Source organism: Calidris pugnax, unplaced genomic scaffold, assembly GCF_001431845.1.
Source record: "Calidris pugnax isolate Ruff unplaced genomic scaffold, ASM143184v1 scaffold141, whole genome shotgun sequence".
NCBI lineage: Eukaryota > Metazoa > Chordata > Aves > Charadriiformes > Scolopacidae > Calidris > Calidris pugnax.
The window spans coordinates 219,101-233,225 of NW_015090902.1; the positions used below are offsets into that span (position 1 = coordinate 219,101).

Genomic DNA, 14,125 nt, shown 5'->3' on the forward strand with positions numbered 1-14,125 from the left:
ACGTCCATTTCTTTTTGCATGCATTATAGCATGGATCCCTGTACAAACTATATGAAAACAAGCAGCTTTGAGTAAGTTCCACTTGGGTTTTTAAAACTAGAAACTCCATGTGAACATCAGGGTGAACTGAAATTCAGCCAACAACGCTGGTGTTAATTCTTTAAAACAATCCAGGGAGATTTCTGTAGTTGAAATTGCCACGACTTTTGGTTTCCACAACTGATACTGCTAGAACGTTTCAGTCAATGTATTTTGCTGAAAATACCCCAAAATCTTTAAATATCTAGGTTTTTGTGTTCTTTTCAAACAAATTACATTCTATGGAAAAAAGTCTGTCAAAGATCATCTTCTAATGCTGATTTCAGATCCAGTGCTCAGCTTGGTAACTTCCTATGCTTGCATTTAAATACTAGCATTACATATTTCAGAATTTTTGTTAGACAGCTGGGTTATAAACTAGAGAGTAACATATTAAACTGAAATGCTTTCTTCTTTTACTTTATATCTCAAGAGGGACTATTTTGTATATTTAACTGTAGCAAGTCACCTCCTTAGATGGTATAAGCAATGTCTCTCCATAGAATGTAGCAGATTATGAAATTCTAATCCCTAGGATTTTCTGAAACGCCACAAACAAAATTCAAAATAAGTATGTCTATCTGTGCACACACACAATTTTGTATCAGCTACGACACTCTGTATAGTGTCATAATTGTAAATAAAACTATTTCTCAAGGTGGTTTTCATTTAATTTATGCAGCATTTAAAAAAAAAAAATCCATAAACTATCTTGGACAGTTCTACCATATAAACTAAATCCCAGATGTTCACTTATTACTGTTTTTTCTTTCATTTTGCTTGCTTGCATGCCAGCATGCATGAAAAAAGCGCACGTGTGCTTTTAATAGATATTTTGCAATCATTTCAAAAGCCTTAAGAGTACGAATTGAGAAACTTCTCCACGGAATTTTCCTTGCCCTGTGTATGAGCTCAGTAAGCACGTGCAATGTGGCAGAAGATAATGAAGCCTCCATTCCCAGTACAAACTCTTAAGGTTTGCTAGCAGAGGACTAAATCATTTTGGTTGAGGCCTTTCATACAAAGTTAGAGAAAAAAAAATAATAATGTTGTGTCTTGCTCTTGAATTTCTTTTTAAGGGGCCAGCCTATCCTCTGCAACATTCCTGTGTGCAGTCATTCCTTTGGGATAGACTTCTGTGGGACCTGGGCCTGCACATACACGCTGGGATCAGTACAGGAGAACTGAGTGGTGCAAGAGCATCTGGGGAAGGAAAAACCTTCCACCTGTTTCAATGCTTTGCTTGGTTTCAGATACTCAGTTATTCAACAGAGTTTTCATTTATAATTTAAAAAATTACAGCTGTCCACTGGGACACACGTTACTCTTTTTTAGTTGCTCACAGTAAATGCAATCAACAAGTGTACTGTGGCACCATTTAAGAGAAAGAGATTATTTAAATATTTTAAAATCAGATCCTTAATGATACATGGTCAGATCCCTAGGCGTCAATCTTGCAAGCACATATGCATGTTAAGTTAATGGAACCTCTTGTGCACCTGCATTAAAGTATTTAAATCCTCTCAGGATTAGGGATCTAATTTTGTTTCAAGAAGAAAAAAAACTATCTTCTTTGAACAAGTATTATTTTTTCCTCCCTCTGCGCTTTGCTAAATATCAATAAAATTTCTTTTCAAGTTTTATTAGACATGTTGTTTGACAAAAGGAGGTGAAATTCAATTGTGTATGCAAGTAATTTTTGTAATTGAATAGGCCATTGTAATTTCTCATACACAAATGCTCTATCTCTAAATTTCATCCTCGTTGCCAAAAACTTCAATTTATTGCAAAATAAAACAGAGGGCAAATTAGACAGTCCTATTCAGAAAATGTATCTCCTCTAATATTTGATCTATTAGATCTACAACTGATAATAAAGATGAGAAATCTGCCAATAAAATAGAATGATTTCACTAGCAATTTGAAAGCGCTGCTGTATTTCTAACATCATGACTGTGTTTTATCACCTCTTACTGGTAGAGACAGAGGATGGGGAAAAGACTCAAAGTCCCCCACTGCAAGCACTTGCTTCAGGTGTGCTGACTGGCATCCTCCATAGCATCCACGTCTCTTTATTGACCTAAGAGGGAGCTCACACACTTGTGTCATGCCAGGAACTGCATCCAAGAAAGATGCTGAAAGTACCCAGAGCGGGCAGTAAACACTCACCCCTGGCTGAGGTGCACGATGAAAGGAGAAAAGGCAGAGGAGAGAGGAGAGAAAGTCCAAGAGGAAGAGCTAAAGCGGTGGGGTGAAGAGGGAGGAGAAGGGAAGAGGAACAACAACCAAAATGTATAGGTTTCCTGTAAGTACAGTCATAGAATCATAGAATCATAGAATCGTCTGGGTTGGAAGAGACCCTTGGGATCATCGAGTCCAACCATCTACCCTACTCTACAAAGTTCTCCCCTACACCATATCCCCCAACACCACATCTAAACAGTTCTTAAGTCACTTCAGGGGTGACAGCAGAAATGCCTTCGTGCTACAGACACTATGCACAACTTTTCTGCCTTTCTTCCATCCACTTGATGCCAATGGAGGTACCTCTGCTCTACACGTGACAGCACGGAGCAGCGCCCAGTTGAATGGAGCACTGGCCCATTTGTGTTCCTCTGAAGCTGTCCCCTTCCACATCACACTGTAAGATTTAAGCAACCCAGAGCTGCCAGACTTTTCACCCTGGGTGCTGGCTCCAGAGTGTCATGGTCCCTCAGAAGGACCTAACAGTGTTTAGTTGCTGCACTGGTTTCTTATTAGAAACCTTATTATTTCCTACTGGAAGCCTTCCAGCAACCAAAAGGACCAGCAGAGATCCCTGCTCCTCTGACATACCTCTTTCCTAAGCCCCAAGAGCAGCACGTCTTTTCCTTCCTTTTTATTCTTCCTAAAAGCACACAGAGGCCTGGCTTTGCAAGGCTCTCCTGTTTACACACAAGAGTTTCCTGGGCTCTCAACAGCTCATTATAAAAACACCCTTTAACTCCTCTGAACTTCAAGTCAAAGTACCAAGCTCTTCCTCAGGACAGAAATCTCCTGTAACAGGAGACTGCAACCCTGTACCACAGCGCTTCCATCATTAAATGTGACTTATGCATAAGAAATCGAATCATCTGACTAATGAGATTTCTGGCACAAGTGGCTTACTGTCATTCAATAAGCCATTCAATAAATTCATGAACAAAATAAGACAATCATATTACTGCAATCATACAGTGCGTCATAAAATCTATCACAAAATATAATATTACTGGTGATCATCTAGTGCTAAGACATGAAATAAGGTGATAGCAAATAAATTTAAAAATAGAAGAATCAGTCACAATGCACAGTTTCATTTCTATGCTTAGTTTTCTCATTTCTAAAGCATTTCCCTTGAGCAAAATAATATAGTTTTTATTACATTTTAAAGCAGCTCTCTATAGACTCGCATCAGTACCTACTAGTGTAAGAGCTGGATCTGTTGAAGGTCGATATTTTTAGGCCCATCCTCAGCAAAGACAGGTCACAGATCTCCATCAAACGGACACTGCACAGCCACATATACCTGCTTATTATTTAAGAGAAACCCACACCCCCTGACAGTGACTTTTCAGGCAATTATCGCGTGCCTGAGCTAATCCACCATTAGGCAGTGCCAAGGACATTATGAGAACAGCAGATAGATAGCTTCAGATCTTATTGTGCTCTCTCATGCCGGATGGAGACCTGGTTGCTTTTGACAGACAGTGTCCCTCTGGCATTGGAGGGAAATCAGATCTGCTGGCTGGCACTGTCACTGCTGCTCCCTGCCTCTGATACCTCTGTTCTGGAGGCACAGCTCACCAGCGGCGAATTCTGCAGGGCTTAAAAAGGGCTGTCCCTTTGGTGGGCATTTCTCGACGCAGGTCCCACAGAGAATTAGTGGGCACTTGCTCTTCTTGAGCTCATTTTTATTTCTGGCTTGTTGAGCATCAAAAGCCTAGCAGGAAAACACTTAACTACAGTATACCTTCTGTGGGCTGATGCCCCTCGGATTCACCTGAATTAGAAGGTGATGTCTAGTGCTTTACCTAGTGCTTAAGCCATAAAGGGAGTTTATTGAGCTGAAGTGCAGCCTGCTCGGCAAAGAGGAGTGCCTGCAGCTCCAGGAAACAGCATGAAAATAAGGCTGAGACGTTATATCTGCCGTTTGAACTGAAGGCACACCCACCTGGCTACCTGAACGCGCAGCCTTGTGCTACTGTTCAAGCCCGATTGCTAGTGGATGAAGCAGATATCAAAGTTCTCTTTTCATCTCTAAGAGATACGGCGCGTAAGTTCTCATATTATCCTATCGCCCAGCTCCATCTCTTGCTGTAGGATGGCTGGCAGGAGTGAAAAGGCCTGAGGAGATCTGGTGCTACAGCTAGAAAAAAAAAAAACAAAACAAAACTGGATAAAAGAAGCGCCACAGAAGTTTTCTGAAGGCAGATTCGTGCCCACATTCCTTGCTGGGGAGAGCAGGGGTCACCATAGTTCCTGTTCTTGAGGAATGTGTTCTGGTTCCCTCGTGTCGTGCATCTTCTGGGCAGGCAGTGCAATCACGCCAGACGGAGAGACAGAGCTGGTTAAGATAACCCGCTCTTAGCTAAGCTAAGAGAACACCCTGTGTATGTCTCGAAGATACACCCTCTTTATCTGAAGATAAGAAAGGACTTTATGCTTTTACAAGTATTTTTGAAAAGTAAGCACTGCAAAGCTACAGTTACATACTAATGCAAACTTTTTTGGAGAAGTACTGATGTTGCTCAGAAATTCGTTTTCTGAGTTTCTATATATAGAGAGTTTCTATAACACTAAATGCACAACTAAGAATTTTTTATCAATTAAAACCCACAGAGACAAGAAAGTAAAAACTTGTTATCTGGCCACTCTCAGGCTTTTGGTTTATAATTGTGTGTCTTTTTGAATTGTGATATATATTAATGTGAGGTTTTTCTGGCTCAGCGTTCTCATCTATAAAGCTACACACACTTTGGTCATGTTCTTTGATGGCTGAGGATAAAGGAGAGCATATACATTCTGAATCTACTGTTTGTACTTCAGTAGTGGTATATCTGTACTGGCTGGCACCAATCAGGAAGACTAAGACGCCAGTAAAATATACAATACACAGACACGCAGCATACTTCAGTAGTGGTGTATCTGTACTGGCTGGCACCAATCAGGAAGACTAAGACACCAGTAAAATATACGATACACAGACACGCAGTAAAACATAATGTTGTTTACAGCTTCAGCAAACAAACACATGGGGTATGGGAAAAGATGTCAAAGAAAGGCAAGGAAAGGAGAGATGGCTCGTTCAGTTGCTTCCACTTCTATATTTATAATTCAAATAACACTACTGTAAATTCAACTGACTGACTGATAAGTGGAGTGTACACTGAAAAATTAACTCTGTTGATCAAGCAAGTCATAGCTTTGAACAGTTCTACTAAGGTGAGTCATTTTATGGATGTCTGCAGCTCCTACTATAAAGCAGCAAGCTCAGCGCCAGGTACACCCCATTACTGTTGTGATGGCCATTGCTTCTTTCCCCCCAAAGGTAAATCACAGTAAGATTTTAAAGGGCAAAAGCCCTCTGAGGTCTCAGGTGAAACAAAGAAGCTGGACAGCTTACAACAGATAAGCAAAATTATTAACTACTTTAGCAAATTACACTAATAATCACAAGGCCTTTTATTTCACAGGCATGCTGATAGCAATTTTTAAAATGCGAACTTGAAATTTTATTGCACAGAACAGCAGCTCTTTATTAGAAAACAGTTATACTTTATCAGCAAACTAAAAGGAAAAGCATAATCGCAGCGGTACCAATGGCAAGGTCTGCGCTTCTTTTAGAGGGGTAAATACTAAAGTGTACTTTGACTCCTCTATCTACCCCCTGCGCTGAGATACCTGCAGTGCTCCTCAGGGAAAATAACCCCGTGCGGAGCAAACTGTCCTGTCATAATGACAAGTAGATGCTTGCACTCAGATCTGATATAGGAGGAAACCTAATCCCTGTAACTCAGTGACGTTCAATCCTGTTCATTCCAAACAGGACAATGGGAAATTCTGACCTGGCAGCACTCCTTCGATTTTTGTCCTTTTTGTTTTGTTCCATGTCAGCAGTTCTCCACTTTCTGTCATACAGTATGACACAAACATTGCTGCAGTATCGTAGGTATCCGTATACCAAGCTATGCTCCTTTAAAATTCTATCACAGATAGTATAACATTTTAGTTTCCATATTCTGATACATGACAGATTTAAAAATTAAAATTTAAAATCACCCAAAACGCATCCCCCCATCCCTCAGAGCATCACTGGATATGTTGGAACTGTGCTAACGCTGCAAGGGATCAGAAATGGCCTACGGCAATATGAATGTGAAGTGATTAAACCCACAGTTCTTCAGGCAAGACTGTTCCCTGGCTGAAAAAAATTAGGAAAACTCAGATCTCTTGAGGACAGGAATTCAGAAAAACAAAAACAGCACGTCAATATTATCAGGTATTTTTAAAAAAACAAGAAAAGGAGAGGTACGAAACCCAAATACACTGGACTGGGCCCTGAAAGAAGCATTCTGCCTGGGCAAAATGATTTTAAATCAATGGTTTGGTATTTATAGCATATTTTGACCTATAATTGCTTCAGCATATTGTAGTACACAGTTATTGTTTGATACGATAAAGAACATTTTAATCTACTGAATGTGCAAAAAGCGTAAATGACTTTTTAATAGCACTTTTCTTTTGACTGGCACAGATTCATTTCAATGAGAGAAAAGGTTTTAATGAAAAAATATTGCTACAAAGCATATGTGCATGCCTGCTTCTTATATATATCTGTGAATGAGACAGACATTAATAAAGAAATACAGCTGCCTGTAGGATCTGGCCTTTAATTTTCCCCATTCTATTCTTAAATGCAGCAGGGAGGTGTAGTATTTCTGTAACACATTAGCACAGCTGTGACAAAAATGGCAATAGCTATAAATTAGTTAATTACGTCATTTAATATAAAATACGAGTATCAAAGATGTCAAAATAGTCTTGCAAACCTTTCACCTGATTAAAAGCTATTTTATCAGATTCCCACCCCCCAGGCCAGCACCAGCCTCTGCTCGCTTTTCAGTTTGGGATCTTTCCCATCTAATGGGAGGGCTACCAGGAAAAACTGTGGGTTTCATGTTTAGAGCAACTGGATATAAGAAAGGCATTTCATAGAAGTCCCAGGTTTTCCTGACTATAGAAGTGCTTGCAGATGTGTCCCACCAAGGGCATCCACCTCTGCAGTATAAATTGGCTGCTGTGACTGCTCTGGGACTACCCTGGCACGGAGGGAGTGGGAGGGCAGGGGGAGAAGGGGACAGGAAAATAAAATAGTGTGTAGGCTCCAAAGGCAAATCCAAGCACATAAAATACCTGAAATAGTTACTTGTTGTGAGCAGATGCCACAAAATTGCTATCGGGTCACACAAGAATAGCACCAAGAGCGAAGTCCATGTCCTCTTCCAACACATGGCATGGGCCTTGTGGGATTAGAAAAGCTGGGACATGACCTCACTCTCTCTAACAAATCTATGGAAAGCTAAAAGCGGTTTTTCACCTGGAAACCATACGCATGATTGCCATGCTGGTTTTCAACTACCAGGGGAGTCCTTTAACGGAAGGTGAGTGGAAGCGAATGATGGATGCACCCTTCAGCAGAGCAGCTGAACCAAAAGCACCTGCTGAAACCTTTGTGAGGTAGAATATTTTGGCAGGGAAAATGTTGCCTATGCATCTTCAGCTAGGAATTGAGTATTTCTACGTGTTACTCTCAGCTTAAAAAAGATATTCACTGTTTATCAAACGCTCTACAGATAATATAGAAAACTTTTGAGTGGGATGACTACTGCATTGATGTATTCTGTCTCCCTGAATTTAGCAGATTGCTCTAGCTTTTATGAACAAAAAAAATGCATCCCCCTCTCTCATCTGCTTGGGCTGCTGCAATTAATGAGCTAAGTACTTAAAGGAGGCCTACAGAAAAGATGGGAAGAGACTTTTTATCCAGGAGTTCAGTGATAAAGACGAGGGGTATCAGTTTTAAATTGGAAAACAGGAGATTTAGATTAGATACCAGGAAGAAATTCTTTGCTGTGAGGGTGGTGAGGCACTGGAACAAGTTGCCCAGAGAAGCTGTGGCTGCCCCATCCCTGGAGGGGTTCAAGGCCAGGCTGGATGGGGCTTGGAGCAACCTGGTCTGGTGGGAGGTGTCCCTGCCCAGGGCAGGGGGGTTGGGACTCCATGATCTTTAAGGTCCCTTCCAACCCAAACCATTCTATGATTCTATGAAGACAAGCATTGCCACAAGCACTACCATTGTCCCAGTCTGTGTTCAAATTATATTTAAAATAGTTGGCAGAGTATTGTTGAGAGAATAAAAAGATTGCTCAACACACCCAAGTTTGTTTCCGTATAGAAAACATCACTCTTCATCTAGGCATATAAAGAATTTCATTTTCTTTCATAATAGAATGCAGCCAGTACTAGATCATTATTCATGTGTTATACACGCAATCAAATGAGATCCATAGTGAATAGTCACTTTTTCTACAATACCAACCCCCTCACTCTTGCCTGAAACAAACCAAAACAAGCAGCAAACAAACAAAAAACAAATCAGAAAAAAATATTTTCTTTTTTATATGATCACAAAATGAGTCAGCTGTTTTTGTTTATTTAACTAGGTCCATTACTCTAGAAGGCAACACAGGCATCAGGTTTTGTACATAACTTCTCTTTCTCATGAGAATTCAAAGAAAATCCTTTTTGACTTACTAAAGGTCTACCTACAGTTGGTCCAGCAAGACTTAATAACTTTTTTCACTTACATTATAGCTTAATTCTGTCCCAAGGGGCCAAGTTTTGCAACCTTTTCTCATATTAAAAAGTCCAATCATGACTACTTCAGCAAAAACAACTGCCTTTTTTGAGTTTCCAAAATGATAACACACTAACCATCTAAATTTCTATTTAAGCATCTAAAAACAAATAAGATTTTTAAAAATCTCATAACTGTCACTGATTTTATGAACCTAGGTTTAAGACTGATAGTCTATCTGAATAAAATAAAACAAGTGAAAAGTATTGCATATTTATCAAATAGCGTGCATCTTCTTACATTCCATCAGAAAATCCCTAAAGTATATCAGGGAAGTCTTTCAGTGTTTTCTGGTTTGTGCTGCAAACCAGCAATCCTTGGGTTGTCTAAACAACATGGTTCTTTAAAATACAGGTTTGAATTCTCTCCAGGAAGAGCTGATCCTTATTTGGATATCAATCTAAAAGACTCAGAGCTATGCATTCTCTCTAAAACTATGTAGGAATGTCTGGGTGGTGGAGAGAGGAATCCAGTTAATGAAGTAACAGAAAAACACACCGCCAGAAGGACCCTTTGGTGCTCTGTCCTGTCCTTTCCCTGTTGCCTCACTCTGTCAGTCATGCCTGAGAAGATAGTACGAGCTGCTTCTTGCACACACACACAAGCCCTACAACTGATGGTTTTGAGACAACCCTTACAAAAAGTCATACAGCGAGAGGCCACTTCATTATTGAAGTCTCCGTGTTACTTTACAGTGAGAGAAGGAAGTTTCACATTAACCTGACACAGCTGAGTAAACATCTTGATACCATTTCCCAGGTGAATAATCGTCTCAGGAAAAACTCCTAAACATTATCAGTTGTGGTTCAGACAGCCCAGTCGAGATGAGTCAGGCTGTAGGAGCACCTCAAACTTCAGAGAAGCCAGAAACCTGCCAATGATTAAAGGTAGAAGCCTCCAAAACACACAAGAAATAAGGCTACTGGCTCATTTGCAACAGTCCGTCCATCAATAACGAAATTATCAGACCAATTTTTGCAGTGCTTTTCCCCACGTGGTTATATCAGTATCTAAAAAAGGCTCGTGTCTCCCCAGCTGACACGGTGACGCCAAACAGCCTCCTTGTACGAACACGGGTCATGTTGACAGAGGAGGGTGGCTGCCAAGCTCTATCATTTGGAGATGAGGTCTTCTTACACCAACAGTCCACCCCTTCTGTTGATATGTTAGGTTTGACCTAAGGCACTCTGCTAACATCACTACTAACAGCACACCTAGCCCGCAGAAATGCTGTAATATAGACTGTAACGTCATGCCATCCTATGTATGACACAGTTCCCTTACTCTAACATAGGTTAAAAAACATTCATCACAAGCATTCATCTCCTTAAAAAGGGTCAAATGGTTAACTCATTTTTCTAGGATTCAGTCACATTGACCATGTTCTGTAAGAAAAACTCCACCACTATATTGCCTGTACTTACCATGAAGGTGATGTGCATAGTTTTTATACAGATTATGGATTTAAGAAACATATAAGTCACAAGATTTTCTTACAACACTTTTTCATAGTCACTGTTTTCAGTCTGGTGTAGCACAGGCTTACAAATGATCTTCCTCTTTAGTCAGGAAAAATCACTGTCAGCAAGCAAGTTGCTTAATGTTGTTTACAACGTGCCTTCTTAAGGTCAAAATTAACATATGTAATGATCATTTTGAGCAGTGACACTGTGATGCATCAAGCATGAAAGAGGTCAAGAGTAAGTCCACTAATAATGTCCTCTTATCCTTATATATCTCAAAATATTCAAAATAATCTAGGTTTCAACTGGCTCCGTGCCCTTCATGAATTTTTGGGCTAGTATATACATTTAAATATATATCGAACGGGTTCCTTCATGGGGTGAATCATACTCTGCCTTGCCCTTGCAGGAGCTGGTTTCCTACTGCACCGCGTGTTCGGGTAGCCCAGGGAAATCAGTGCCAGAACTCAGGCACCGAGCTTTGATGCTTAAAGTTTCGTGGTATGAATATGCCGGCCTTCAACAGTCTATTTTCCCACAGAAGTTTGCCCAAATTCCCATAGATTTTGCTTGGAGCTGTATTGGTTTAATGTGATTTGCTGAAGAACTTGTTTATTCTTTACCGGTGCCCGCTTTTCATGTGTAACCTTTTCCTATTTCCTTTGAATATTCCCATATGACTACACATCTCCACTGCTATATAACAAAGAACCCTGTTTAATATAACTACATTTTTGTAAGTGGCTTAGGAGAAGTAGGTTAGCCTGTTTACAAAGTGTTTGCCTGCTGTGAGCGTGTTTTAAATACCTTACTTTACCTTACTTAGAAATCCTTTAAACTTCCCTATGCATCTGCAGACAGAAGAGGCTGAACAACACGATGTCTTTTAGATTTAATTGCTGCTTCCTGAAGCTACCAACCCGTATCACCCATATCAAAAGCGTTATGGTTGCTGCCGTTGAGGTTGTGCTGATCAACTAAACAAACCTTTCAGCTGTCAGATTTGACAGTGACACACACATAACATCCTCTTTGTAAACCGGCAGAGCCGCAAGCACATCCGAGAGTCAATACACCATGCACTCAACCTTCTTCCAAAGAGGGGTAAGAATCACACCTAATTTTTCTCCCTAGCTGCATTCAGAGGGGGCATACTCCTCGGAATGGAGTTTTACAAGGCAGCCCCACCAGCTAAGACAGCTGCTGGAAAGGGAATGGATTGCACTTGGCCATCCAAAAAGCAGAGCAACTAATGGGAAACAGCCTTTCTTCATGGTATTTCAAGACCTCGTAGCAAAACTGAACTAGTCTTGGCAATAGAGTTTACTGTATTTTTGTGGTGGATACATTGGTAGCTGAGGAGCTGCAGCTGAGAAAGACCATAGAGTATCTTGGGCAAGTCCCCAGCCAAGCTCCACTACGAACAAAAGCAGAAAACACCAAATCTCGTTCTGAAAGGGACAAAGAGGGAGAGAAATAATTAATTCTCCTCTCCCTTGAGCATACAGTCATTCTAGACTCAAAACGGCAGGATAAAAGGCCTAGTGATAACTCTATTGTGGCAACAAATTATATGCTTTATCTAAATAGAGGAGAGACATTATAAAATGACCTCATCCTTCCCTTCCCCGCCCTTTTCAGGCCATTTCTATTGCACAGACCTACATGCACATTTCAGCCACTGAAGTGTTTACAGATGCACTTGAGCTATAGCCCATCCTACTGATTTAAAGCCCACAGAGCCAAGCAGAACCCAGTTTATTTCCCAGGGTAGAAAGGGGAGCATGACATACTTGCTAGGAATACTTCTGAAACCTTGTCACGTATGTTTAAAGAGGTAATGTGGCCCAGGGTCAAACAGAACTGCATACTAAGACATCTTTTGGTTTTCTGCTGTTGTGTTGGTTTTTTTTTAACTTGACACCGGGAAGCAACAGATGGTTTGTACATACAGCACCCTGTCACCAAGGTGTGAGCCTTAGGAAACTCAAGATGCAAGTGCCCCTAAGTGGAAACAAGTACCTTTGGAGACGTGTCCATATTTCTTATAAATTACTCATTACTCAGAAATCAAGGAAAGGTACCCAACTCAACTCTTATTTCCTTGTTGCCTAAACCTCATTCTTTTTCTTCTGAGCCCTTTTTAATACTTCCTGACTAATTTCTGCAAGGATAGGTGGAATGCAAAATCACAAAACCTGAGACTCAAGGTACACAAGTCGCATGTACAACAAGGTGTTATTTTCTTCTAACAACTGGCTACCAAGCCAAACTGATGCATGATCCTATTGACGCAAGAGAGAAAGCTTAGGGTATATCCTGAAGTTAGATAGAATTGCATCACTTGAGGGATATTCAACTGAGGTCAAATAAAAGGTGTGCTTATGATCTCTTAATTTCTGATGGACTGGTCAGCATTACAGTAAAATGGTAATTATGCTTCAATGATGCCTCCAATTAATTCCTGATCCCTTGCAAATAAGGTTAGTAACATCAGTGCATGTGATACCATGGGACTGATCTTAGTCTGGGAAAACCCTTCTGTTTGAATTGCTAGCAGCCAGAGCATCTTTTCCTGACAGAATAAAAAAAAAAAAAAAAAGCCTGTAGTAAAACACCAACTAGATTATTATTGCCATATATTTTTCCCAATAATATTTTTCATGTTTACCTTTCTTGCATCTCGTATCATCTTCCGAACAGTTTCCTTTATGGTGTAAGGTTGTGCTCGTGGTGGATGAAAAAGCAGATCAATATTCGTGCCACCAGAAATTCCAGGCATCAGGTAGGGCCAACCTAAGTCAAGATTTGGAGCTTCCACATCTGATTCAATGGGCCAGTAGGTTCCCGAGGAAGAGGTGTCATCAATGGCATGGTTAGAGGAATAAATTGTGTTTTGGGGAAGTTTGTGGACATTGTTCAAAATATAATCAATTTCCCCATCCGCTAGGAACTCTGAGCATCTCTCTTTGGAAAGAAATTCTTTGTAGGCTTCTAAACCTCCTTCAATTAGAGCATCAATAGCTACTCGATACCATTCCTTGTAATGAGGTTCAATATAGTTGTCTGATCTGCATTCATCATGTAAGGATGACAACAAAGATGAAGTTTCCATCTTCATGTATATTTTGTATAACAACTCTTAAACTTCCATTCGTGAGCTGATGAAATGTATCTGTAAAGAAAGGAAAATAAGAAAGCAATCAGAATATTTGTAGAGATCTATGACATGCACACAGATATTCAAAATACTTCTCTGGTAATATTGCTCTAAGTTTTTCTTTTATTAAAGAGCTAGATAAAGAGCCTCTTCTACAAAAGACAAAACTAAATGCATTTGAAATGAAGTGATTTGTTGAAGTTTTTGTAATAAAAGCTACAGCAGAACTCTGTACCAGTAACAGCAATACATACCCAACACATGTTCCAATAGGCTACTGTAGGTTGTGTTTCCAAGCTGTCTTTATAACAACTGGCAGAGTAGTGTTCAGAAACACTTCAGAAATCAATTACATTTCCTATTTTTTGATGCATGAATCTTTCTCTGGAACACATACCTTTTCTCTGGCTTCTTTGAAACCAGTCATTTAGGTCCTTCTCCTTATCTATCTGTTCTCCCATGCTGATCTAATCCATTTGTTGCTCC

General features: G+C 40.2%; 1 protein-coding gene across 1 annotated transcript in view; it reads right to left on the reverse strand.

Annotated features, from left to right (window-relative positions):
• Nucleotides 1–13,594, reverse strand: part of FAM83B (family with sequence similarity 83 member B) — a 91,014-nt gene extending 77,420 nt beyond the window's left edge. The window contains exon 1 of the mRNA XM_014948920.1: nucleotides 13,151–13,594. Coding sequence (XP_014804406.1) covers nucleotides 13,151–13,594 — 444 coding nt within the window. The remainder of the gene's footprint in view (nucleotides 1–13,150) is intronic.
• Between the last annotated feature and the right edge of the window lie 531 nt (nucleotides 13,595–14,125).